At 42.7% G+C, this 27,623-nt stretch overlaps 2 protein-coding genes across 4 annotated transcripts in view; one reads left to right on the top strand and one right to left on the bottom strand.

Annotated features, from left to right (window-relative positions):
* LOC116507950 (cullin-7-like) overlaps positions 1-12,425 on the top strand; it is a 30,067-nt gene extending 17,642 nt beyond the window's left edge. Inside the window, 14 exon segments of the mRNA XM_032216376.1 lie at positions 124-229; positions 3,188-3,283; positions 3,416-3,591; positions 4,072-4,205; positions 4,312-4,488; positions 4,787-4,902; positions 6,172-6,354; positions 7,632-7,789; positions 8,267-8,498; positions 8,662-8,824; positions 9,733-9,878; positions 10,667-10,775; positions 10,968-11,164; positions 12,127-12,425. Of these exon segments, the coding sequence (XP_032072267.1) occupies positions 124-229; positions 3,188-3,283; positions 3,416-3,591; positions 4,072-4,205; positions 4,312-4,488; positions 4,787-4,902; positions 6,172-6,354; positions 7,632-7,789; positions 8,267-8,498; positions 8,662-8,824; positions 9,733-9,878; positions 10,667-10,775; positions 10,968-11,164; positions 12,127-12,411 (2,278 nt within the window). The 3' untranslated portion in view covers positions 12,412-12,425.
* Positions 12,426-15,606: 3,181 nt separating this feature from the next.
* Positions 15,607-27,623, bottom strand: part of LOC116507145 (phosphofurin acidic cluster sorting protein 2-like) — a 171,859-nt gene continuing 159,842 nt past the window's right edge. For all 3 annotated transcript variants that reach the window (XM_032215094.1, XM_032215093.1, XM_032215095.1), the window contains 6 exons: positions 23,797-23,839; positions 23,338-23,380; positions 20,839-20,980; positions 19,720-19,943; positions 18,087-18,200; positions 15,607-17,734 (listed from right to left, as the gene is read on the bottom strand). In XM_032215094.1, the coding sequence (XP_032070985.1) occupies positions 17,619-17,734; positions 18,087-18,200; positions 19,720-19,943; positions 20,839-20,980; positions 23,338-23,380; positions 23,797-23,839 (682 nt within the window). In that variant the 3' untranslated portion in view covers positions 15,607-17,618. The remainder of the gene's footprint in view (positions 17,735-18,086; positions 18,201-19,719; positions 19,944-20,838; positions 20,981-23,337; positions 23,381-23,796; positions 23,840-27,623) is intronic.

Consider the following 27,623-nt stretch of genomic DNA (forward strand, 5'->3'; position numbering starts at 1 on the left):
GACCTGGGCAAATGGGTGGCTCACATAGCATAAGAAAGGTGTGCCTTTAAATTGTGAGAAAGATGGGCTTTTCAGCTGGGGTTTGGTTCTTAACTCTGAAACTGTTATTCTTCGCTTGTGCAGGCAGATGTCACTACTGGTTGCCAGCGAGGATTCGAGCTACATGCCCGCTCGGATTACAGTTATGGCAGGAGAGAGCAGTTCCAGCATCAACACCAAGCTCAATATGGTCAGTCCTGTGGACTTCTCCAATAACCTAGGCTTCCGCATGAAGCTATTCAGCCTGCCTTGTAAGGATTCCCACTATGAGGAATACTTTTCAGGAGAAAGGCTGTAGTTTTGCATGAAACTTGCAGAAAGGTCCTGATTCATTCATTCATTCATTATATCAATATCCCATATAGCTTGTATTATCATTATATCATTTTATATCTTGAGTATTTGAGGGACAGCCAATCTGTTCATCACTTCTACCTACCTGGTAAGAGCTAGCAGAATTGGGTGCCATGGATACTTTCAATTAAACAATATCATTTATTGGGGCACAAGCCATCTCTCTCATGGCATCTGCGCTCTGGAATGAGATCCTCAGAGATTCATGTGACTCCCATTCTGATGGTGTTTCCAAAAGCTTTGAAAACCTGGTTGTTTTTATGGGTCTTGTGTAGAGCCAAATCAGATGGGCTTTTGGATTTAGAGTGTGTTGTCTGGATGGCTGATGTTCTTTGGAATATTTTCTATGCAACATTTTGTATATTATTGTTTATTTTAAATTGTGAACCACCAGAATCATGTTCAGGCATCTAATCTAAATGTCCAAGATGGAAGGTATAACTCTGTAACAGTGTAAATTACTTGTAATAATTTGTCAACGATTGAAAATAATGCAGAGATCTGGACCTTCCCAGATTCAGACTAAGCTACCAATCGTTTAACAGGAACAAATAGCAGATTGATGGAGGACCATTGCCTGATAAAAGATTTGTAGTGTTTTTGTCTCATGACCATAGCTGACATTTTCTAAAAATGCTAAAAACTACAAAATGACTGCCAGGATTATGTAACCACTTATAACACTTACGCTGTCTTTATTTGTGATGCTGTGCTCTAGTATGATTCACTTAGGTTTGCCTTTATTTTTGTACAGCTCCAGGTAGTATTGCAACCATGATTCATTCTTTAAGCAATGTATAAATTCATTTACTAAAGCTTGGTCAACAAACTATGATTAAAGCTATCAACTCACCTAAAATATAAGTTTCCCAGAAGGAAGGAGAAGTAAATAGAATGTATATATGTAAGTGAAGTGAGAATACATTTTCTTCTGAACATTCAAGTATAAAATGTTGATTTCTCTATCTCTGTATGTGGGGAACAGAGAAAGTTGTGAGAAATGCTCCTACTATTTCTCCAGGTGGACTTCCATACCCCCCAGCTGCTTTTCATGGGGCAGCTTGTTTTTTTCTTTTCTGCAAGCTAGTGATTACTGTTATTCATTGTTGTTCATGGAAAAAGAACCTTGACTTTGGCAGTGAGGCTCAATGGCAAAAATTGAATCTGTTTAGTTGCTTTAAATACACCTTGAGAGATTAGCAGGAAGTGTGAACAGAGTCCCTCTGGATCAGGCATAGACCTACCTTTTCCCAAATGGCCAGCTGACTGCCAGAAGAAAGCTGACAAGCAGAGTATGAAAGCCTAGCATCTTTCAGTTCATGTTTCCCAGCAACTGGTAAAAAGCAAATTGCTACTGCCTTTGTTAATGGTAACTATGGATAGCTTTATCCTCTGTAGGTTTGTCTAATCCCCCTTCAAAATAATCAGGCAGTAGCAATTTATTATGTGATTTCTCCCTGTTATCTGTGCTGAGTCATTTGGAACATTGATCCTGAGTTTGAGTATATTTGTTGTCTCCATTTTTGTCCTTAACCTACTATCTTTTTATAAGTTGTTCCCTTCCTTCCTGGTTTATTTATTTTAATTAACTTTTGTGTCTTATACCCTTTGGAAAGATACAATCAGAGCAGTTAAATTATGCATTTATGGGGAGACTATATATTGACACTCCTAGTTTTGATTATGTCCAGCACAAAAGTTTTGCTTTTATGTGTCTTGAATTGATACTGCCAATAAACTGCTCACCATAACTTATGATGCCATTAACCACTCTCTCAGATATCATCAGTAGCTGTACACAGCTAGAATGTTCAGCCGTCATTCCACAGATGAGGTGAGAGAAAGCAAGAACCAGCCATTTCCAGATATAGAGAACCAGTCTTTAAAACAGTTTGGCTGTCTCCCAAGTCCAGCTATACCACAACCAAATATCCTTTAATTTGTGAGGGCAAGGAAAGCATTCTACCGGTTAAACTCTGGAACGCAATCATATAGATACGCTATGAAGATTCTCAATCATCCAGGTCATCATTTTTCCCTCAGAAAAATCAGCCCAGTTGCCTTTTCAAAATAAAAGCCACTTTTGATATAAATAAGCTCTGATTTCCTTGCAGAAGGCAAATCATGTTGTATATAATATTTATTCCAGTCTGTGGGGTAGATTTTAATTTAGTCAAATCCAGATGGAGAATCTTCTCCCAAAATAAACAACCTGTTCACTAGCAGCTTGTGTTTGAAGAGCTGGGATTCACTGCTCTGCCCTAGTGTGAAGTCTGACGAATGGAATCACATTTAGTTTTTTAAAACCTGTGCTCTAAGTTTGAGGAGACTGGAGTTTGGAGTTCTGTTCCTTTCGATAAAATAATTTGATATCTTCAGTAAAGTTATCCATCTCACTGCTTATTTAACTTCAGATGTAATTCATTTAAATACAATTGATGATCAGTCAGCTTGCATTTCTATGACCTTTTATTTTTATATTTATTTATATTTATTTTTATTTAACCAGCCTTTTGGGGATATTGAGATACTCAAAATGCTCAAAATGTTGTGTTTGTAGAAATGTCCCTGATGCCATATCTACAACTTCAGATTTTGAAGTTCTTCTTCTGTCAAAGAAAGTGGCTTTTTGTTTTTACTCTGAAAGTCCTGTTTGTTAAAGGCTTTTGTGAATGGACATTTTGTTCATATATTTCAGTCAAGAGTTCTTTCTTTTCTACCTGAAGAATAGGAATTTTCATCATATCAAAGTTTCATTAACATAGTTGACATTCTTTCTCTTTTCTCCACAAAGGTAAATGTCCCACCTTTATCTACCAGAGTGATCCTGTTGGAGAACATGACCCGCTTCTGGCCTATCATACAGATCAAGATTAAGCGTTGCCTACAGGTAGGTAGGTGTGCTTTCCTTCTGTTTCAACAGTGAGAGCAACTGTCTAGTTGGGAAGGAAGCAGACATGATGCACGAGGAGTGTACCAGGTTGGAAGTCTGATTTAGAGCAGTACTGTGTGTTATCCACAGGGTGGCATTGACACACGTGTGCGTGGCATCGAAGTGATGGGCCCCAAGCCCACCTTCTGGCCCATCTTCAGGGAGCAGCTGTGCCAGCGCACACACCTCTTCTATGCTACCAAAGCACACACTTGGTGTCAAGAAATTTCAGCAGACCAGATGCAGTTGCTGCAACTTTTTAACAGGTCAGGCTTTTCCTAATGGAATATTTTTGTCCTTTGGAGGTGGGGACTTGGCCTGGGGCAGAAGGGAGGGGGGGTGCTCAGCAAAGAGTCTGTCTCAAAGCACATTTCCTAGATCACAAACTTTCTATGGCCTTGAATTTTTTATTTAACCAGCCTGCTGGGGATATTCAGATACATTGGAACATGCTGAAAATGTTGCGTTTGTACAAATGCCTCTGATACCATATCATTCTACAAACTCAGATTTTTTATGGTCTCTTTAAATTTCTGTCATAGAAACTGATAGAAGTGACTAGTGGGAGAGCATCACTATTCTCAGGATATCTTTTTCTTTCCTTATCCTGTTTATTAATATCCCTCATATTGTCCAAACTCCATCTTCTCCCTTTACTTGCTTTATTGAATCTATATGTACCCATTCTTGGTTGTCGTCTCCCCCACCAAATAAAAAGCTCAGTCTGTACCTCCTTCCGAATGCAGGTTGAACAGTGCCTTGTGTCACGAGCAAGTATTTGCCGATCGCTTCCTTCCTGATGACGAGGCTGCCCAGTTTCTAGGCAAGACCTGTTGGGAGGCCCTAATCACTCCCTTGGTGCAGAGAATCACTTCTCCAGGTATGTGCTCCCTCTCCTCTCACAAGTCTTGGCAGCCTTTGCTCTTCCTCTTTCTCAGCAATCTTATGGATTGTTCTCTCTCCCCCACCCCCCTCTGTTTTTCCAGGCCCCGATGGTACCAGCCCCCTGACTTGGCTCCTAAGCCAATACTTGGAAAACCTGGAGGTAGCCACAAGCCAGAATATTTCCTTTAATTCCCGTGTTCGACGTTTGAGCCATCTGCTGGTACATGTAGATCCCAGGGGCCCTGAGCCTGAAGAACTGATGTCTCCTATTCAATGCAGTGAGTCCTCTTCCATGGAACAAATAGAAGTATGAAATGGGCAGATGATCCTCACAAAGCTCAGAGAGGGATGATGACAAATATGGGAATTCCATGAATATGTTGTGCAGTCATACTGGCAAAGCAAGAACAGGAAGCAGAATAAAGTGGAAAAGGACTGTGGTGGGATGGAGGAGTAGCAAGCCATTCTTGATCAGAGGAAGACTTTAAAGGACTCAGAAAATTGGAGAGTATTACTTGGCCCTTTATTCTCTGTCCCAGAAGCCTTCCTAAATGCTGTATAAATTTCCTTTTGCAGATAGGAAGAATACCAAGTATAAGGAGTTCAGGTCAGCAACTCTAAAGGTGACCGTGAAAAAATCCACCAGTTTGATAAGCATCACACAGTGCTGGAAAGATGTTGTGCAGCAGCAGGTAAGGGTGGCTGAAAGTTGATCTTCTTCAGCAACAAAAACAGAACAGAGCAGAATAACAGACTTGTAAGGGACCTTAGAGGTCTTCTAATCCAACCCCCTGCTTAGACAGGAAGCCCTATACCATTTCAGACAAATGGTTGTCCAATCTCTTCTTAAAAACATCCAGTGTTGGAGCATTCACAACTTCTGGAGGCAAGTTGTTCCACTGATTGTTCTGTCAGAAAATATCTCCTTAGTTCTAGGTTGCTTCTCTCTTTGATTAGTTTCCACCCATTGCTTCTTGTTCTACCCTCAGGTGCCTTGGAGAATAGTTTGACTTCCTCTTCTTTGTGGCAACCCCTGAGATATTGGAACACTGCTATCGTGTCACCCCTAGTCCTTCTTTTCATAAGACTAGACATATCCAGTTCCTTCTTTATGTTTTAGCCTCTAGTCGCCTAATCATCGTTGTTGCTCTTCTCTGCACTCTTTCTAGAGTCTCAATTCAGCAAGTTCTGACCAGTTCTGGAGAACCAGTAAATATCACCTCTGACTAGCCCCGCCCCCATCTATTCCCTGCCTCCCGAGTCCCAGCTGATTGGGAGGGAATGGAGATTTTACAGTATCCTTCCCCTGCTTTGCCCACCAAGCCATGGCCACAGAACCAGTAGTAAAAAAAATTGAATCCCACCACTGGTCTCAACATCTTTTTTACATCATGGTGACCAAAACTGGATGCAGTACTCCAAGTGTGGCCTTACCAAGCGTGGTCTCATAGATGGTGACTCTATGTATCAAGAAGGATGATGTGATACAGGGCTTTTGTGCCTACTGAGGCAAACTGGGCTTTGCATGACATTATACAGTCAAGCAATTGATGTATATTTAATGTTTATTTATAGTGCATGTGTGTGTGTGCTGTTGAAAGTGAAGAACTTCTTAGGTCTCTACATCAGAATCCAGAGACTTCTAAGAAAGGCTGGTTGAACACCAAATTTTCAGAGAAAAAGAGTGTGTCTGCTTTAGGCTCTGTCATCTACTAAGTTAGGTGGTTTTATTTTTATTGTGAAATGAAAACCCAGTGCATTCCTTAGGCCTTTGGGTTTATAGAAATATAGAAAATTAGACATGTTGGTAAAACATTCCGAAACACAGTCAGCTGTAAAAAAAATATCATTCGTGCGTGAAAAAAAGATTTCGGCACTGCAAAAGGCTACCTTAACTTTGGTTCTATTGAACCGGATACAAAAGTTATGATTTTAAAATACTACATATGTTTCGGTTCCAGGTGAAACAGTTCTTGAAGTCCTTTTGGAAGGCCCCTGACTTTGTGGAACGATACCGTAGCATCTACCAGCACCTCCGTACAGCCATGGAGGAGTTGTTTGGGCAGAAGATGTCCTTCTTGTTGGCCTTGCGCAATGGCTTCTCTGAAGGATTGGTACAGCTGCCCTTCTCGTCAGCTGCCCATGTGAGTAAGGGATGAATGGTTGGGAACTAAGGTATCTCCCTAGAACGGAGGTAGGAAACCTGAGGCCCAAGGCCAGATCTGCTCCCTGAAAAGAATTACAGAGTATATTTTGGATTTTAAATAAACCTTCCTGAACAGCTGTGTATCTCTGCCATTTTAAATACAACTGTTTACCTTTAACATAAACTGTGAGACAGGATGATTGACTGAAACACAATTCTATTATATGTTAAAATGGAGAAAAATAATTTCAGAAATGTATAAAGTTTATTTTGAATGTACCATGCTCGTATATAACCAGTGTGGTTTTTTTAAATAAGGAATATAAATTATTTACTGTAACTCTAAACCACACACGAACAAGAAGGAGTTGAGGAAAACTCATTTAGGAAAACAAGGTAGCTTGTTCTTATTTCTATTTTACAGTCTTTCCAATCTCATAATGACTAAACTGTTCATATCTCATCCTTGACAAACCTTTACGAATGGATAGCTTGAGATAGCATCATTTTCTTTCAAATTCTTGTATAAAAATATTTATCAGTTTAATATTTTTTTTCCTGAGACAATTTTATATAGGGAAGATGACAATCCCAGTATCTGTTCACTGTCTTTCTTAACAGCTTTCTGCCTATTTAAGAATCAAACATTTTTGTACTTTTAACAAACCACATTTTATAGGTCTTCCTTGCTCCATGTTCCATTGATACAAGATATCAGTTATACTCAGTGTAGGGTATGTTCTGTAAAATTAGCTATCAGATGCTGCTTTTAAGAATTGTGTGACAAAAAGCTTTTTCTTGAAGGTTTTTTTATATCGGTTTGCCTACAAATGAAATGATACAGGTGATGCTTTTCTTGTCAAATTTAAATTGTAACTTTTAATGTGACCCAAAGAAAACTATGGTAATTCTTGACTTATGACCTGATGGTACAAAGTTAGAAAAAGTCACTTACAACCTATCCGTGAAGTTACAACCATGACACCAGCCCCTGGTCACATGATCACAATTTGGGTGCTTGCCAATTTACGATAGTTTTAGCATCTTGCGATAAAATGATCACAATTGGCTACTTCCCAGTCTGCTTCTGATAGGCAAAGCCAATTGGACAAGCCAGAATTGCTTAATGACTGCATGGTTCACTTAGTGACCATATGAATTGCTTAATGACTGTGATAAAAATTGTTGTAAAATTGGGTCTAGTCATGTGTGACTTATTTAATAGCTACATTACTTAGCGACCGATACTTGGCACCTCCTTTTCTATGACTTCAGGTGAGCAAGAAGTTTGCCCAATACATTGACCAATGGATCCGAGACAGCTGGACAGACTCAACTAACACAGAAAATGTGCAGCGTCTGCAACAGAGCCTTGAGCCCATCAGTTTCCTGGCAGAATTGGAATTGGCCAACATTTTTGAACATTTCTATCGGTGAGGGAAAGGAAAGAGGAGTTTGCTGCACCTGCAAACAAAGGAGATTGATCTCATGCTGCAAGCTCCTTGCCAGTAGTGGTTAAGCACTTTAGTCTGCATGAAACCATCCTCAGTACTAGATTTTGTTCTGAGGGTTAATGGGGCCAGATGGGCAGATTAGTCTGAACAGAATGGGAATGACCAGCTGTCTGCAAGGAGTATCTTCCATTCCCCACCATCCAGTCGGAGCTGAAAAAGCTTCTTGGATGAGAAGCCAAACGTCTTCAAAGAAAAAATAAGAAGGTCTAGTTGCTTCCTGAAAAAGCACCTTTGGGACAACCATGAACTGGATTACTGAGAATCTCCATAGACATATAGATAGGCCTATATCTCAGAAGCAGGGTGTCAGTAGGGGCATGGGAATGAGTGTAGGCTGATGGGAGAGCTCTAGGTGTTTTTTTTTTTAATTTCACCCAGATTTCCTTGTCTCTTCAGTTTCTATCTAGGAGATCGTCTTCTGTCTCAAGGGAAGACGTGGCTGGAATCTGCTGTAGTGGAGCAAATTGGACTCTGCTTCCCCAGCCGTTACCCTCAGCAGATGCTGAAGAACTTGAGTGAGCTGGAGCAGCAGCAGCAGGAGTTCCACCTTTTTCAGCTCCAGCAGCTTGACAAACAATTTCTGGAAGTTGATCAGCAAGGAAGATTGAAAGAAGAGGGAGATAGAGAGGTGAGCTGGATAGGAATGCTTCTTCTAGGGCTAAAATCTCCAAAGTCAAGGCATTTTTCCCTCTCACATTTTTTTTCCCCAGTTGTAAATTACTAGAATGTTCTGCTGTCCTTCAGAAGCCATAAACCTGATACTAGATATGTTTTGCTCACAAACAATGCAGGAGAAGTCATTCTCACTGGAGGAAGAAGCAGAGGTGAAGGTATTGCTCTTGTCTTCCTTCTGCTGGACCATCCCTCCACTGTGCTACCTGAAAGACCCTATTAGGTTTTTTCCCTCGTCTCTCAGTCAGCACCTGAGGAAGTTTGCAGATTTCTACATCCAGAGTGAGTATGACACTGTCTTCAGCCCAGATTTTGTTCAGTCCCTTCTATTTCTTTCTGGCTTAGTTGATAGTAAGCAAATCAATATCACTTTACCCAAAGATGAAAAGACCGAGTTGGGGCAGATTTTTAGAGATCCAAGCAAACATCAGCGTGCCATAGATTTGCCATCACGGGCCTAGTCCCCAATTCCCAGTATATGAAATCAATGTAGGGTGTTGGTATGCAAGCCAGCACATTCCCTCTACTGAATTCGGTGCCTTAATCTCTTTTTTAAAATTGTTCTTAATTAAAGAAAAGGAAAGTACGTACATTACATAGACTTTTATTTCAAACTACATCTCTGGGTAATACAATATAATATGCCATGTAGTAGAAGTCTACTATTCTTAGAAGATCAAGTGGAGGCTGGCTGTAATTTAGTGCTTTACTTTCCATGTTGTGAGAGGGTTTATAACATGGACTCAACATTCTGAACGTTCCAATTGAGTCAAAAGGTTGGGAACTCCTGAACTAACTCTTTGATTACCTGAAAGCTGCACATGTGGATGAAATTGCCCAGCCGTTATGAAACTATTTAAATGTCCCAGAGATGCTTTTTCAAGAGGCAACTGGACTTTCTGGACTTTTTTGAAGACATTTTGCTTCTCATCCAAGAAGCTTCTTCAGTTCTCCCAGAGCCGAAGAAGCTTCCTGGAGGAGAAGCGAAACATCTTCAAAGAAAAACCAGAAAGTCCAGTTGTCTCTTGAAAAAGAACCTTTGGGACAAGCATGACATGGATGATTGAGAATCTTTATAGACATTTTAAAGGTTAGGCTTCTGTCCTTGATGAGCCATTTCGGTATGCTTGAGATTGATATTGGCGACCTTGCTGGTGTATCTTGGTCACTAATTCCCTCATCTCTTGCAGGTCAGAGCTGCTTCGGGTTGGAGCATACAAAGCCACCACGCTTACAGTGGACTTGGTTGGGCCATGCAGAGCTGGATTACCAAGGCTGTATCCTGCAGGTGTCCACCCTGCAAATGTACATTCTTCTGTGTTTCAATAGTGCTCAGGTCCTGACTAATGTTCCCTCTTAATTTTTCACTTTGCATGTGTAGAGAAAAAAATGTTTTATGCAGCTTTTCTCAAACCAAGTAGAAATGCACCACAATATGAGTATAGAAATAAATTCCAAATTCATGAGTTAAATGCCACCTTAGGTGTGAAACCACCTGGATGACCTTGGGCCAGTCAACCTCTCTCAGCTGTAGGAAGAAGGTGATGGCAAACCAAATGTTGCCAAGAAAACTGCAAGGGACCAGTGCAAGCAACCACCAGGAGTTACACACACAAAGGAGGCAGTTGTAAATTGGTTCCGAATTGTACCCCAATTTGAGGGAATTTCTGTATTATGTATAGTTTCTCCTTTTTATAAGCGAAGGAAGTTCTGTCCCTAATGATGAGAAGTAACTTGTATTTGACCAGATGATTTGCTTGATTCTATCTTATTTTATAGTTGCTCCCCAAATTAATTGAAAATGTTTAGATTCACAAAACCAATTTTATTGAGTTTGTCTATTCTGAGACAATTAAGAATCCTGAAATGTTCTACTATCTTAACCATCTCGGCATGATCTGCAGTTTGAGGTTTTAAAGTGTTAATCTGAATTGTATATTATTTTTTTAAAACCTTGGCTGTGTTGGGAATCCTTTTGTCAGGATTTACTGCACTAATCAGTCTTGAAAGTGGGAATTTCATTGCACTTACAATCTCTCTCAGAATAGACTTAAAGACTACATGTCACAGCATTCTCCTATCTCTTTCTGCATACTCAACTATTTTTTCTTCTATTGGTTTCAGGAAGTTTCTGTGGAGACACTATTAGAAGTCACAGGTCTCTCCCGTGTCTTCCTAGGTCATGCACTGAAACCCCTGACAAAGAAGAATGGGATCCTCTCCCAGAGACAGAGTAAGTGGGGAGGAATATTCTGTAAGAAAGAGAGGATTTTTTCCTTTTGGAAGATTAACTCTAGTATGTTGGGTGGAAATCTTGACTTTCGGCTGAACCTATGGAGCATTTACTTTACCAGCTTCTGTTATGAAACCAGAGAGCTTTCTGGCTAGTTATTCTGCTCCTCTAAGGCTAAGTCTTCTTTGCTAGGTATTTTAAGACTGAATGAGGAGGTACTAGGCCATGTGTCTGGTCAGCGCCTGTGCCTCTTGCCCAAAACGATGTACCTGAATGTGGAAGAAAAAGTATGCCCTGCTTTGGAGGAAAAAAGGAACTTCATCTGCTGCCTCCTCAACCAGATCCTGAAGGAGGAGAAGGAGATGCATATCAACAGCCTGGTATTCAAGGTATAGATTGCAAGGATTCCACCCTTTTAGTCATCCCAGCTGGTAATGCAAAGATACACTATAACCGGCAACTGAGTTTGGAATTTTCATTGCAAAGTGATATGTTGATAAAGTGCAGTGTCACATGACATTGCTTAGTGATGGCAATGGCGGCAATTCCGGTTGCCAATGTAACCCCAGGCCAGGGGTGGGTTTCAACCGGTTCGCGGCGGTCCCTGCGAACCGGTTGGTCGCTGAACCCGAAAGTAAGTAACTTCCGGGAACGGCGAAGGGCGTGCCCGCCCGCAGTCCTTACCCGGTTTTGACGAGTTCTGCGCTTCCACGCATGCGCATGACGCATACAGCGCCTGCGCGATCGTCCAGGAGCAGCTGGAGCATCGCACAGACGCTAGTACGCATGCGTGCACCGCGCACGTGCACAAGGACGCCACCGGCCCCGTTCCAACCGAACCGGTTGGAACAGGGCGAGAAACCCACCCCTGCCCCAGGCCCTTGCAGGATGTTAACTGAGGACCTCATGTGATCGCAACATGGAAAGAAGCGGGAATCCTAGGCAAGCGGGCCAGGGTGGGAGTTGCTGGCAGCGGAGGAGGGGCCGTGGGCAGGTGCTGTAGGAGGCAGAGTGGGTGCCAAGGGTAGGTGTACTATGGAGTGCTGGTGGGCAGTTGAAAAAGGGGCGAGAGCAACTTGCAACCTCCTGCCAGCTTTTCCCTCAACTTTGTTTGTGGGAAGCCAGCAGGGGTAGTTGGAAATGGTGGATCATGTGATTGCAATTGTTGTAATTGTGAGCTGGTTGCCAAGCACCTAATTCACTTAACATTTGATTATGAGAACATTGCAACAGCTGCAGTTTGTGTTCAGTCACCCTGGTTCAAAGCCATCATAATTTTGAATGTCGCTAAGTGAGTGGTCATAACCCAAAGATTACCTGTAATTCCATTCATGCTTTTTGCCTCTTCCAGGTAATCGATGCCTTCCACAAACAGAGGCATGGATCACCTTCAGACTTCTTGGGAAACGTCTGCAGCAGTGCAGATGTCCTCGCTTGTATCTTGTATTTGCTAAATCAGGGCTTTGTCCAGCGCCAAGAAAATTTTCCACAATTTTTACAATATGTATGTGTGGATAGTCCAACCCCAGCGGTGCCAAAGAACCAGCCTCAAGTAGTATTTCAGACTGTGCAAATCAAAAAAGTGCCCAGTATGCCTTGTATGGAGAAGAAACAGACATTTTCTACATTTAGATAAAATTGGTGTGGGTGTGTGACAAGCTAAGAAGGTAAGCCTAAAAGCTGTTCGTAAAAGCACTGGTTTGTGGTTAATACGGCTGTAGGGAGTGTCTTGTGCTTTGTCCTTCCTGCTGGTTTTCCACATGTAGAACTGAATGCTCCAACATTAAAAGCTGGGGGGAAAAAACTGAACCAAGTGTTGCACAGAGACGTTTTCCAGTAATAATTTTTCCCCTCTTCCTGAAAAGAACTAGCTCTGTTCTTCCACTGCCTGGCTGCAGTTGGGGGACATGACCTCAGGAATAATTCAACACATATATTTTCTTGAGCAAGGTGGCTCCATTCTAAAGCCAGACAGTTCAAAACATTCTCCCCCTCCATCATCCACCCATGTGTATCTGCCTATTTTCAGACTGCCACAGGACGTAGTTGAAGCCTCCTTCTGATATACGATGGATGGTTGGTATCCATCCATCCTCTTTATAGAGTCATTAATGCATGACTCTTACTTTAAGGCAGGGATGTCAAACTCAAGGCCCCAGAATTGTGCATCCGGCCTGCGGGATACTTAGATCTGGCCTGCGTGGCCGCCCTGGAAACAGCAAAGTACTGGTCCACGGTGCTTCTGCCAGCAAAAATGGGCTCCCGAGCTCTGTTTTCGGTTGCCACAGCCTCCTACAACCCTCTGGCAGTCCTCCCGAGCTCTGTTTTTACTGCCAGAGATTGCAGGAGGCTGTGGCAGCTGAAAATGGAGCTCTGGAGCCTATTTTCGCTGGCATAGTGCTTGGGCCACCATAGGTGCCCCTGACAGGAGTGACATTGAACTGGCCACACCCACTCTCGCCCCACGAGGTCAAACACAATTCTGATGCGGCCCTCAATGAAATCAAGTTTGACACCCCTGCCTTAAGGCAGCAAACTTTTTCTATTTATTTGCAGTCCTTCTCTACTTTACAACACCGAGTGTGTTTTTGTAACCCATGTTCATTTACCTAGAAAAAACACTCTTCGGTCCTTAGTAAAGAATAAGCTTTTAGCATTTCTATTATCACCTGGGTTTCTTTTTTAGACCCTTGCATCCCTGCCCAATAATAGTTGATAAAGATTGGGTGAAAGGAAGTTTTAGATCCAAGTAAAAAATGATGTACCTGTTCCATTTCCTTAACCTTGAAGTTAAGAAAATTACTCATTTTTTATTATTTTATTTGAGGCATACAATTTCAGATGATTTACTTACTTGCATTTTGCACATTATGAGCAAGTAGTTGCTTATTTCACTATGGCAACTGATTGGTTGGGGATTCTTTATTTGTCCCCCTATAGCAGTAGATTGCTTGAGATGTAAAAATGAGAAATGCAAGTTCCTGCTCAGCAATATTTCTGATGCTAACATTTCCATGGTTTTATATTTTGAGCTACCTAGTTACCTAATGCAGCTGCCTTCCACTTCAATTCTTTTCTATATCTTATCCAAAATCTTGGAAGAGCATCAATTGCCAAATTCCAAATAAAGACAAATATGGCAATATACAGAATGTGGCTTTTTGAATTACAGCCAGAATTGTGCATGAAATAGCATAAACTAGTGGTTCTGGCTCACAAACCCAACAGCCCCACTCCCACCTTCAATAAATTAAAAACAATAGGATCTGCTTTACGTTGTATGCTCTGGGGAACCTTTTGCACATATTCCCCTTTTCCACAATCACAGAATGGAAAGAGAATTCTTTAGTTGGTAGAAGAACTGTAAGTATTTAACATTTATGAAAAGCAACTTTTAGCTGTGCATATATGGTTAATTCTTTTATGGCCAACAGACCTTTTTCATTTTGTATCTTCCCACTCAAGTTGTTCTTTTCTTGACATACTTTTCTTTCCTTTGCAAATATTTTTTAGTAATATGCAGTTCCACCACAGAATAGGATTGGGCTAAGAGGAAGCAAAAAGGGACTACAGGTGATTGAATTGGAGAGTATGATGATTTAGTGTAAAAGACCAAACCTCTGGCCTTGGTGACCAACCCAGATTGGATCCTGCAACATTATTATATTTGCCTTCATTTGTAATGCAAAATCCTCCAGGATTTAATTTTAAAAAGAAAATACTGTAGGCTTTCCTTCAAAACATTTCCTACCTCCCTTGCCACACAAATCATATTCTGTGTGCAAGGGGTGAAATTTAAATATTAGATATGTGTTTTAATTACCTTATATTTTTACATCAATAAAGATAGCAGAAATAGGCTGCATTTTTCCCCAAGGAGGACTGCATTCATTTGGCAACAGAATCATAATTGTGCAGGCAACGTGCAATCAAAAGATTGGAACATCCTGCTCCATCCTTCTTTCTTCTCTTTCTCTCTTTCTCTCCTCCCTGCCCAGATAGATAGACTGCTATCCCAACAGTTTGAGGACAGTCAATTATGAAAGGAGGCGAATATTTCTCCATAGTCACCGATTGTCTACAATTGATGCAATGATTTCATTATGCTTTTCACTATTGTGCAAAACTTATGATTATTATTATTCATGAAAGTTATACGCTGATTCCTAGTGATGCTCGATGATTTTATAGAGCTACAATTGTATGTAAGCCTGAGTCTACTGAGCTTCATAAAAAGGTTTTTCTTTAGCTCTTAAGAGTCCATTCAAAAATGTTGAATTGTAATTTTAAAGGTAAAGAATATTCATTAAAACATGGGAAGTGGCCACATTAATTGTAATTCTTATCCTGATCTTGCCATGTCTTGGCAAAGAGTTCAAGACTAAATGCTCTCAAAAAGATCATGTCATCTTGGTTCATAAACAAGCAGACAAGGAAATATAATGGGGTAAATATAGTCATTCACTTGTCAAGAGCTGCTAGGATAACTGGCCATATTTTTACTGTGTTCCCAGTCAATGAATAGGGATGCCAACATAGGCACAGTAGGTGGACAGTAGAGTTGCTTAACTGCACACAAAAGACCTGAAGCTGCCAGTTGAATTGTGCTGTTTTCTTCTGGTTGACACCCCACCCCCCTTTCATGTCTGTTTCTTAAGTTCACCATACTTTTAAAGATTATTTCAGGTGGGGCGAGGGAGCCTCAAGTATTCAAGCCAATCCAAAACTAAGAACCTCTTAACTTGTGAAATCCTTTGACTGGTGCTTTGCGCCTCTAAATCACAAAGAAGATGCAATTCCAAGCAGAATAAAATCAAGTTGATGCTCTCAGTCACAATGGTACCAGCATTAATTTATTAAAATTAATCCAGAAAGCAACCTTACATTAACAAAAATAGAATCTTGTAAAAAATGGGATTTACCCACCATCCCTGCTCTCCTAACCACGAGCAGCTGCATTCGCCAGGCAGGCGCAATACCACAGTTTAGGTCTCTTAAGTTCGGTAGGACACACTTTCAAGGCAGGGGACGTTGGTTTGGCAGTTCTAGTGACACAAGCTCCAGGAAGGTAGAGGTCCTGGCCTTCGGAGCCTGCATGATTTAGGGATAAGAGAATGGATGGGGACATTTGTGAATCCAGCTAGGGAAGGAAAGGAGGCACTAGTAGCTGCCTTCTGACACTCACTGTGTTTTTCCAAACTTGCTTGTTCGATCTCCCCTGATCAATCTAAGCATTTCTAAAGGTCTGTGACTATCCCCCACACCCCTGCATATCATTGCACCTGACCTTGCCAGTGGATCTCATACTTGCCAGCTTCATCGGTCTACCAGTGCCACAGATCTATTACAACAACACAGCAAAGGTGGAACTGGATACAACTTGTGGATGTAGTAACTACCCTGAGACCTGTCCAGGCAAAGTGCTGATCTGGGGAAAGGGGGAAGGGAGCACTCTTACTGGCTACAAATGGAGTGTGTTTGATTCATAAGCCGGTTCCATCACACGAGAGCACCTTTTTCTTCGTCTGAATAGAGGTGGGAGGGGCCCAGCTTGCCCCACCACTTCCATGAGCTTTAGATATTAGTACTTGACCTTACCTATACAGCAGGGCACAGCAGTGTGGTACAGGCAAAGAAAACAAATATGCAACATTTACGCAGAGCTAAAATACTTCTGGGGAGAAAATGGCCTAATCTCCTCCCTCGAGATACATTTCCTTACTCTGAAGAAGGACTTAAGCCTCCCTGCCCCATTCCCTCTTCCCCTCCCCAATACTGCTTAGCAAAGGTTTTTCTCCTCTATTTTATTGAAAGGGTGTTCATTCAGAATCTATTCTACGATTCTTCCCTTTACTTGGCTGGAAAAAGAATACTCTTGCCTGATGGTTCATGGCACAGGCTGGACCATTTTCTCCTTGCAGCTTTGTGCCATCTCTTTCTGTTGTGCTCACAGCTGATGAATGGAGGAAAGAGTTCCTCTAGCTGCTTCCTTGAAAACAGTTTGAGCAAGGGAAGAACAACACAAAATGGTTCGTATACCACCTCCTGTTAAGCAGCCTCTGGAGCAGATGCATAAATCATGCTCGTCTTCAGTTGTCAACCCCTTAGTCTTGTGTTAGATACTCTGCTCTACACATTCCGATTGTGTGAGAAGTCAAGCGATGCCAGCTCCACTCCAAATAAGAGGAGAGACAGGGAAAAGTGGCTTCATGTTAAAAAGAAACTGCAAGATGCCGTAGCCCTCAGTGAATTCTGAGACAGAGGACTGCCAATTGGCACTTGTGGGCAGAGGTCAACTGGTCCAGGACGTTTTTGGGCAAGCCTGGCTAAGCAATTCTAGGAAAAGGGTCTTAACACACATTTTCCCCCATTAGAGATTTACAAGGTAGCAGCAAGTTAAAAGAAGACCTGCCTTCCCATTTCTTGCCCAAGCCAGCTAGACAAGGCATGGAAAGGAACTCTGTCCCACCTTCCACAAGCAACTTGGGAAGCTAGTCAACCCTGCTCAGCCTCTTTCATTCCTGATGTCACCTGAACAGAGAAGACAGGCCTGATATTCTAGTCTCAAGAGTCTGTGTTGAAAAGCCATTTCTCTCTTGTGTTTTTGTGTGTGCACCTGTCTTCCTTCCCTTTCCTACAACCCAAGTTCACGTTAAACTAAAAAACTCATGGGTGAGACATAAAGCAAATCGGGATGCTCCCTGCACGGAACAAATGGAGCAAGTAGAGCCCTTGACAGAGTCGGCTCTGTATGGGCAGTCAGTCTTCAGAAGCAAAGGAATGCTCCTCCTCCTCCTGGTCTATCTGGCAGAGCCCGGACTCTTCCATACGGCTTGTTTCATATCAAACACTCTTTGAGTAGCCAAAGATGCCAATTGGAAAATGTTTGACGTGCGTTGGCCACTGTGCAGCCAGCTGGAAAAACTTCACATCATTCCACTCCACACCATCAATACAAACTGTAAGAAAGATGACAGACCACGATCATTCTAGGAGCGGTAAAGGCAGGATAAATATCTAGGTCAAACTCTGGGGCATGTGTGAAGGGAGAAAAGAGCCATATTATATAAACACACTGCATGATGGTGCTGGTGAAGGATTTCAACCCGACCTTTTTTGTGAAGTATCTTCCTCAAACTGAGAGATAGATATATGGAGACTGGAATCCATCTGGAGGTCACCAGTTTGGGGAAACCAGGGGAAAAAACTTGGCAGAGCCACATGGAGACCTGTTCTCTGACCTTGTCAAGTAGAAGGAGAACTCTGCCATGATAGGTCCCAATCTGGAAAACTTTGAGCTGACCCACTTACCACGCAACATGGTGTTTTGATGCTTGGCTGTGCAGATCAAGCGGGTGATCCCTTCGATCACTTGGCTTTTGGGTTCCAAATCCTTCTCCTTAGGTTTCTTGCTCAGGAACATCACTGCCAAGAAAAGATGATGACTCAACAGAGCTGCCGAATTTTTCGGAGTATAAGACGCACCTTTTCCCCTCAAAAAAAAAAAAAGGCTGAAAATCTGAGTGTGTCTTATACACTGAATGCAGCATTTTTTGCCTCCCAAAACCCCACTCCCTTCACCAAAATGGCCGTGCAGAGCCTGTAGAAGGCTTTCAGAGAGCTCCTGGGGGCCAGAGAGGGCAGAAATGAGTGAAAAGCAGGCCATTTTTTGCTCAATTTTGCCCCCCCCAGCCCTCAGCAGTAATTTAATTAATTTAATTTAATTTATTAGATTTATAGGCTGCCCAATCCCGGAGGACTCCGAGCGGCTTACACAGAACAAGAAAAGAAAAATAAAAAAATAAAAATTTAAAAATTCTCCAACACGCATACGTTCAGATTGGGGCTGGACCCTACATAATAAGGTCAACAGCCCCAGGCCTGCTGGAACAGCCAGGTTTTAACAGCTTTTCTGAAGGCCATAGGGGTGGGTGAGGTCCGGACCTCTGGGGGTAGCTGATTCCACAGGGTCGGAGCAGCCACAGAGAAGGCCCTCCTCCGAGGCCCTGCCAGCCAACACTGTTGGGATCTTATCGGCCATTGGGAGGTATGTGGCAGTAGGCGGTCTCGCAAATACGCTGGTCCTGAGCCATGTAGGGCTTTAAAGGTAATGACCAACCTTGAATTGCGTTCGGAGACCAATTGGCAGCCAGTGCAGCTCGCGGACGATAGGTGTAATATGGGTGTATCTTGGTACACCCAATATTGCTCGCACGGCTGCATTCTGGACTAGCTGTAGTCTCCAAACGCTTTTCAGGGGTAGCCCCATGTAGAGCGCATTGCAATAATCCAGCCTTGAGTGAGTGACTGTTTGAAGTGCATCACGATCCAAGTAGGGCCGCAATTGATGCACCAGGCGAACCTGGGCAAAGGCCCCCCTGGTCACAGCCAACAAGTGGTGTTCCAGTGTCAGCTGTGAATCCAGGAGGACCCCCAAATTGCGGCTTTCTAAAGGCTACGCATGCAAGTTTTTTTGACAAAAACGGACCTATATTCTTGAAAAACGAGCTGTTTTTTGCTCGTTTTGGGGGGAGCACCTCCCAGGAGCACTCTGCAAGCCCCCTAAAGGCTATTCATGCCTTTGGGGGGGGGAATGGGCCAATTTTCCCGAAAAACAGACCATTTTGGGGAGGTTTGCAGAGTACAAAAACTTCGCCTCTTCAAAACCTTGGTGCATCTTATACTCTGAAAAATACGGTAAGTCCAAACATAGTTAGTAATTTAGTAATTTAATAAATTTATATGCCACCCAATCCCATAGGACTCTGGGATTGTTAAGCCACTAATGGGCAAAGTAGCTAATCCTTGAGTCTACGTCAAACCACAAAAAATTTTTGTTTATGAATTATGTTAATTTATACCCATAGGGCACTCAGTGTGACTAAAGGCAAACAATGTGAGACAACCCGAGGGGGGGAAAATTCTCCTTAGGTGATTTGGTTACCTTTTTTGTTTTTTTCCTTGGTGACCACAGTCATGGCCATGGTGTTAGGTGGGGTGAGCTCTCCTGGACTAGGGATGCGGCTGACCTGCAGGGAGCGGAAGTTGCTTTTCAGGGTGTTCTTGATGCCTATTTCCCGCTTTTCAGCCTCTTTTCTCTTCTCTGTCCCCTGGGCTGTCCAGTAGTCCACCTGCAGACCCATCACCTCCACACCAGGGCTCAAATTGCTGAAAGAAAAGAAAAAGAAAACCCATCTGAATGAAGTTGTGCCCTCCGCAGGAATAGATGGCACTGAACCACTCCAGCCTATAATAGAAGAAGAGATCAACATGCTGTCATTTAGCTAAATTCTGAGGTGTTCTGATCTCTCATGCGCTGTTAATGTTGCTTTTTCACTTTTACCGGACAGTGTTTTTCTGTTGAGCAAAAAGGCTGCTATTCGTGTATCTTTATAAATCAAATGACTTGCCCCCATTTATTCAAGTCATTGTTTTACAGTCCAGTGTCACTGTAAAGTCTTTGACATGATCACATGCCTTTAATGGTCTCCAGTCGTTCAATAGTTGAATTTTCTTGATAGATATTCTTTTCTCATGGAGCCACATTCCTGTGCCAATATTGTTACGGTCCCCAAACAAAGAATTCTGGCAATACCTCCAGCATTTCTACAGTAAGAATCAACTCACTGGATAAGTACATTCTTTTGCTCCTCTGTTCCTGTCATGACTCCTTGAAATCATTCAATCTTCTCGGGAGAACTGAATTAGCTCAGAGGTGCAAAACATGGGCTCGTATCCTTTTGAAATCTCTTGAGCCTCCTTAAGAATGGTGGAATTGAGTTTGCTCTTCTCCTCTGTCCTTCCCCCACCCCCCACCCCGTTTATGCTGGGGGTGGGGGTGTTCCAAGAAAGATTATGGAGTGCAATGGTGCTTTAAGCATTGTAAAGGCTAACACCTCTTTATGCCCTCACCAAAATGGGAATCTGGTAGTGTAACACTACACAAGCCCTGGGGCAGTCTGCTAGCCAAAGTAATCACGCCAACCTAAACATGTTAAACGCAAGGCCTCTATCCAGTTAATATTATCACAAAACGCCCATAAGTAAATTGATAAGTGCTTACCCGGTTCCTGAGAGCCCACTGCTGACAGAGGGAGAGGGTGGAGGGGTTCCTATAGCTTCCTTGGTATAAGGGATCCCTCCACCAGATGGAGACGATGAACTCAGCAGGGAGGTGGAGCAGATGGTAGCATCATCAGAATCAACTAGGGAAAATTGTGAGAAAGCACCTGATTATATGTCTTGTTTGTCCAGAGCACTTGCTTGGGGAGGGGGGGCAGGGACGGCGACGTGGCTGTCTGGAATGAAGTGCAAAAGGAGATTTTTATCTGTTATCAGAACTGGGCTGTTTCCATACGGCTTGCCCTACCGAACTTACCAAGGTAGTTACTACGGAAGGAACAAGGAAAGGACAGAGGCACTAGCTGGATTTGCACACAAGATACATCACAATGTGATTTCAGCTTAGTCCATTGTGTCAACCCAACCACTGTGGTTTGAAAACAGTTTTTCAACAGTTATGTGGGTAAGTTTCCCAGACAATTCAGCAAAAGAAACCATGGCATGGGGTTGGCAGTTTGCTTTTCCCCACATTGGAACCAAAACAGCCTTGTGTCTTGAGACTCCTGATTGCCCTGCTGTCTACTAGCTAGCTTGAAGCATTTTCTGTAGTTTCAGTACATAGGATTCCAGTGAATCTCTTCCTGCTTGAAACCCCCACCCCCACCCACCCCCAAATATTCTTCCACTTTCTATGCTTCGTTTTCAGTCTTTTTTTCTGTTTGGTCTATCGAGATACGAACTACTGAATGCGCTATTATTATTAGACATGATTGATGTACATGATTTATTTTATGCTTAATTACACTTGGTATTTTCCAAATGAACTGTAATTGAATTCATGCAACTGGGCACATTTGATATAGTGATATTTATATTTGAACAAGTATTTTCAGCACAATATCTTGGTAAAAAATGTGCTGCACAGATAAATTGGCTGCACCTCTGCCCTAGAGCCACAATAGCTACCAAGTGTTATTATTTGATTCCTATTCCATTATCAGAAAGAAGGGAGGGAGAATGCAGGGAGAGGCATTTAATTTTACTCGGTAACAATACACACTTGCTCTTTTCGGTCTTCTCAAAGACAAATGTCAAAACAACACTTTTTCTCCCATAGTACGACACCTCTTCTCTTGATCTACACTTCACACAAGTCACAAGACAATCTCTTTTAAAACAACAACTGTAGTCTCTGTAATGGCAACCTGGAATTCCATTGTATTTTAAGGAGTCGAGCGACATGTTTTGATTTCTTCTTATTAAGAAAAGTTTAAAAGTTTAGAGCTCATTTTGAGCTAACCTATTTGCTTTACACTCCTGCTGAATAAAGCAGTGGGGGAGCGTCTTCATATGACTGCAAAGCTTTCCTTATCTGTGAAAGTTCCAGACTTTCAGTGCCCATCCCAGAGTCACATGCCACCTGGGTACTAGCACTGGGTACTGGGGAATTTGGCCAGACCTTGGAGGGGTATAGGCTGTCATTTAAGGATCTCTTGATAGCTTGTAAGAGATTTGGGTATCGTCTTGCTTGGTATACAGTATGGGCTTTTTCTGTTATGCTTTTAAATTTGTTTGCTTAAATCAATAATAAAGCTTGTCTCTAGATCTAAAAGGATCGATTGCCTGGGCTACCCTGAAACTTGGCAAAACACCCTCTTTGTCCCAAAGGACCCCAGAGAGGTATACAAAATAATAAAACAATATTCAGTAAAAACATTCTGATAAACCATTAAAGTAAAACCATCACCCATAGAATAATAAGAGCAACAAAAGTACAATAATTAAAACAGGAAGCTGTTTCTGCATGCAGTAACTAGGTGTGGATGAACTAGAGGGCATTTGATGTTCAGGTGTTGGCTTGAACACCCAAAAATAAGATAGAGGAACACCAGCCTATCTACATTTCTCTCCCCAACCTCCTTGTCTATCCTCAGTGTTACATGATGGGTTTAGTAAGGAAGGAGAGATGTAATCAGTCATCTGAAGACTGTAGCTTTCGGCAGACTCAAAAAACAAATGAAACAACAGATGCAGCCATAACAACTCCCCTCCAGACCTCCGGGCTAAATGGATGGTGGTTGAGGAGTGAGATTGACAGAATGTGAGGACAAAGGGAGAAGGGTCCCAACTCTCCTCAATTTGAAATCTTAATGGCATCAGGAAAACTTTGAAAAGGACAAGTGGGCTTAAAGAGGAGAGTCCCAAATTTCAATAGAATCAAAGGTGAGAAATGCCATGATTCTACTGAAGTATGATCAGGTCTGGATTCATTTTGCCTTGCTGGTTTTTGTTGTCCTCCTCAAAAGCCTCAGCCTCACTGATGTGCAAAACCAGGAGAGGTTATAGTTGAGGCAGGTTGCCATAGCATGACTTCATCTCTCTGGCCCATAACTACCCCACGTTTTCCCTGGTCTGCAGGGACACAAAACAGGAGTAAAAACAGAGCAAGGCTGCTGCCTCAAGGACCCAACTGTTACCACCAACCGTGCCCATCTCTCACCTGAAGTGCTGAAGGACTGCTCCACAAGTCCCACTTTCACCACCTGTGTGGGAGGAAAAATTGCTCAAAGCCAAGAAATTGCAACAGGCAATATTCCACCACCCTGACAGAGTGGGGTTCAAAAAGTCACAGAAACTGCCTGGTTTTTTTTTTTTTAATGTGCACCGCAGATGGAAATTTCATTGCTCCATTGTGTCTGCCATCTTGACTTTTTTGGCCACACCCTGAGAACCTCCCGGATGGGCCCACCCACACCTTCACAGCAACAATTTAAAAAAAACAACTTGCAACAGACCCCTTCATGCAAGGCATATACACTCAATTTCTCCCGCAGGCATCTCTCCAGAAGCAAAGAAAACGGCTGGGGAATTCTGGAAGTTGAAGTCCACACATTTTAAAGTTCCCAAGGTTGGAAAACTGCTCTAACAATTACTGGCCAATGCACTCCAACGCACTTACCCCAACAAACGGCACAAATTTCTGGCAGGAATCCTCATCCGGGCTGTAAAAACGGAACAGAGGCAATTACAGATAGCAAGCCCCTGCAGAGTTCTCTACCTGCAAAGGCCACCTGTGAAGTGGAGCTCACCCAAAGCTTTGCCTCCCATCGTCCTTCGCTGGTCACGTTACCAACCGCTGTCAAATAGCTCTGGCCCCTCCCCTTGCAGTGCCGTTGGACACAAGCAGAAAGGGCAGCTCTGGGAGAAATGGACTGACTCCAGGATTTGGCCAGGCAACCCCAGCAAAAGCCTGATGTAATAAACAAGCAGCTATCGCAGAGGCAAGCAATGGTGTCTCTTTCTTGGGAAGGTGGAAGGAAGCGGGATGGTTCCCTCGCTCTCACGTAGCATAGCAAACTCCGCCCTCCCTCCCTCCCCGGCACAACCCCAATGCTGAGCACAGGATCACAGTGCGCGGGAAAGATGGGAAGGCAAAGGGACAAACGCAGAAGAGACTCGAGAGGAAGGCAGACAGGCCAGCTTCCTTCTCTGCAACTTCCACAGGCGGGAATTCTCACATGCAACCAGGGACAGCCAGCAGCCTGGCCTCAGGCAAAGACAGGCAGGGGAAGCACTCATTCTGTTCCTAGACAAAGAGATGAGACGGATGGACACAGAAGAGAAAGGCAACACTGCAGCAAGCCACAGTCCAATACCTGATATAAAAATCAAAATAGAGGCTTCTTTTCCTTGAATGCCAAAAACCAAGAAGAGGGACAGGAGTCAGCACCCCTTGAATACAAGCAGTTAGACACTGGCGCTGGGAGACAACACACAGTGCCTATCTCACTTGGCAAGGCTGAGCCCTCAGTGCTTTATTGTACTCAATGTGTGGAAGGGAGAGAAGAAAGGCCCAGTGCCTCATGGCCCTTGAATGAGTGGTTAGAGAGTGGTTACATTTAGAATAGAATAGAATAACAGAGTTGGAAGGGACCTTGGAGGTCTTCTAGTCCAACCCCCTGCCTAGGTAGGAAGCCCTACACCACTTCAGACAAATGGTTATCTAATATCTTTTTAAAAACATCCAGTGTTGGAGCATTCACAACTTCTGGTGGCAAGTTGTTCCACTGATTAATTGTTCTAACTGTCAGGAAATGTCTCCTTAGTTCTAAGTTGCTTCTCTCCTTGATTAGTTTCTTGTCCTACTCTCAGGTGCCTTTGAGAATAGTCTGACTCCCTCTTCTTTGTGGCAACCCCTGCGATATTGGAACACTGCTATCATGTCTCCCCTAGTCTTTCTTTTCATTAAACTAGACATATCCAGTTCTAGCAACCGTTCTTTATGTTTTAGCCTCCAGTCCCCTAATCACCTTTGTTGCTCTTCTCTGCACTCTTTCTAGAGTCTCCACATCTTTTTTACATCGTGGCGACCAAAACTGAATACAGTATTCCAAGTGTGGCCTTACCAAGGCATTATAAAGTGGTATTAACACTTCACGTGATCTTGATTCTATCCCTCTGTTTATGCAGCCTAGAACTGTGTTGGCTTTTTTGTCAGCTGCTGCACACTGCTGGCTCATATTTAAATGGTTGTCCACTAGGACTCCAAGATCCCTCTCACAGTTACTACTATTGAGCAAGGTACCACCTATAGTGTACCTGTGCATCTCGTTTTTCTTGCCTAAATGTAGAACCTTACTCTTTTCACCATTGAATTTCATTTTGTTAGATAGAGCCCAATGTTCAAGTTTGTCAAGATCCTTCTGTATCTTAAGCGTATCTTCTGGAGTGTTGGCTATTCCTGCTAGCTTGGTGTCATCTGCAAATTTGATGAGTTCCCCATTTATCCCCATGTCCAAATCATTGATGAAGATGTTGAAGATGTTGAAGAGTACTGGGCCTAAAACAGAGCCTTGGGGTACTCCACTGCATACTTCCCTAGGCCACCCTTCCAAGGTGTTCCTGGTTAGCTTTCAGCAAAAGACAACTAAAATTCCACAAAGAGGATCAGGAAGATTTCAAATGTTTTCAACAATTTCCCACTTAACATACTTACCGGGCTTCGCATAATTGATGTTGCAGGTGCTCACAACATGTCTCAGAGAAAGAGAGAGCTGCCCTAAAAAACATTGGTACTAGCACTGGCTCCAAATCTGGTGGAGCCTTGGATATGACAGCCTGGGTGCGTCACCTGCCCTGTCACCTGGCCCATATGCCTGCCCTTTCCCAGAGGCCCAAAAGCCAGTTCTTTTTGGATGTTATAAGTCACAATCGGAACACAAAGAGAATATAAAATCTGGCAGAATTCAAACAAGGCAGAAATAGAGAATGATAATAAGAGAAAGAGAGAGAGATGCGTAAAGGGAGAGTTTGCTGGGATACAGGAGTGAGGATACCAAACTAGCAGAAGTGAAGAAGAGGCCAATCCCTTTAAAGATTAAAAACAGAGTATTCCATTCAAATAAACCTATTGCCACCAGGGAATTAAACAGAATGACTTCTTTAAAAATGTGTTTTCTGCCCAAGAGTGGCCTTTTTTGTCATCCACAACAGATCTCCTGCCTGGCAGAGACCACAGCCGAAGAGGGACATGTCAACTTCTGCTACAGGCCTTCTCCATTCATTTTGCGTGGTTGAAGTGTCAACTTCACCTCACAGATCTAGCCATCTTCATTTGACATGAATGCTCGTGTCATCTCCATTCAGAAACCAAACATGAAAAAAGTGCAAATCATTGCCACTGCTCTTAATTATTTTTAACTGTTTTTCCTCACAACAAGAGAGTATCTGAACTGACCTGGAACTCCATGCATTGCAAACAATTCACCAGAGGCACCACTAGTGCCTTCTCTGCTCAACTGGGATGTTGTCTGGGTTCTGTCCCCACACATTTACTGAATGTGCATCCAATGCCACACCCCACGTCTCCCTATGGCTCTGCATTATGAGGTGAGATGTGCTAACACAGCTGGCTGGGGAATTCTGGGAGTTGAAGTCCACAGGACTTAAAGTCGCCAAGGTTGAGAAAAACTGTGCTAACAGAATACATGCACTCTCTGAGGAACGGGTGTCAAAGAAGTCCCAGAAGAAATACAAATGTATGAATGGTATACTAAGGCCAAAGACAGGTTCTCTCCACCTGCTATGTACTTTGGAGTATTGGAAAGACCCCATTCTGTTTTTTAGAACATTTAGGGGGGAAAAGATAGACACAATTTATTCAAAGCTCTTTAGTATTAGAAAATGCCAACATTTCATCATTTTAGCTTTTGACTTGAATACCAGTGTACTTTAATAATGGAGAATATTTTAAAATACATATGTAGGCTTTGTCCCCCTGCCCATAGTTCGATTTCTTTGCCTTTGGTTATCTGAGTAGTGAATTCCTTGAATTACACAGCACCATCTCCCCGCCACCTATTCCTCTCTTTGACAGTTAAAGCCATCGGGGACACAGAGTGACAACGAGGGAGAGAATTTTAATAGCCTTTTTTTTTTAAAGGTAAAATAGGTGCATTCCAATCTACTAGAAGCTTAAAGCACCTCTTTTGTTGCTTTCTATAATTAAAAAATGATATTGTATAAACTGACAGTTCATAGCTAAATTTCAATGACACATTATTGGGATCTCCAAGAGTCCCCCAAAAAGAGATTCAGGGCCATTTTTAGCCAGCAGGCTTCCTTCTTCGCAGTAACTTCAGATTCTGCAATGCCAAGGACTTGCTCAACTCCAGACTGATTTTTAATGCTGGAATTTCTAGATCTATTTACACAACAATAAGCAACGTAGTCATTCTGGGGAATGTGTGTGCGTGTTATGCTGCAGCTGGCGGGTGGCAAGCTAGG

This window comes from Thamnophis elegans, chromosome 4 (assembly GCF_009769535.1).
Source record: "Thamnophis elegans isolate rThaEle1 chromosome 4, rThaEle1.pri, whole genome shotgun sequence".
Lineage (NCBI taxonomy): Eukaryota > Metazoa > Chordata > Lepidosauria > Squamata > Colubridae > Thamnophis > Thamnophis elegans.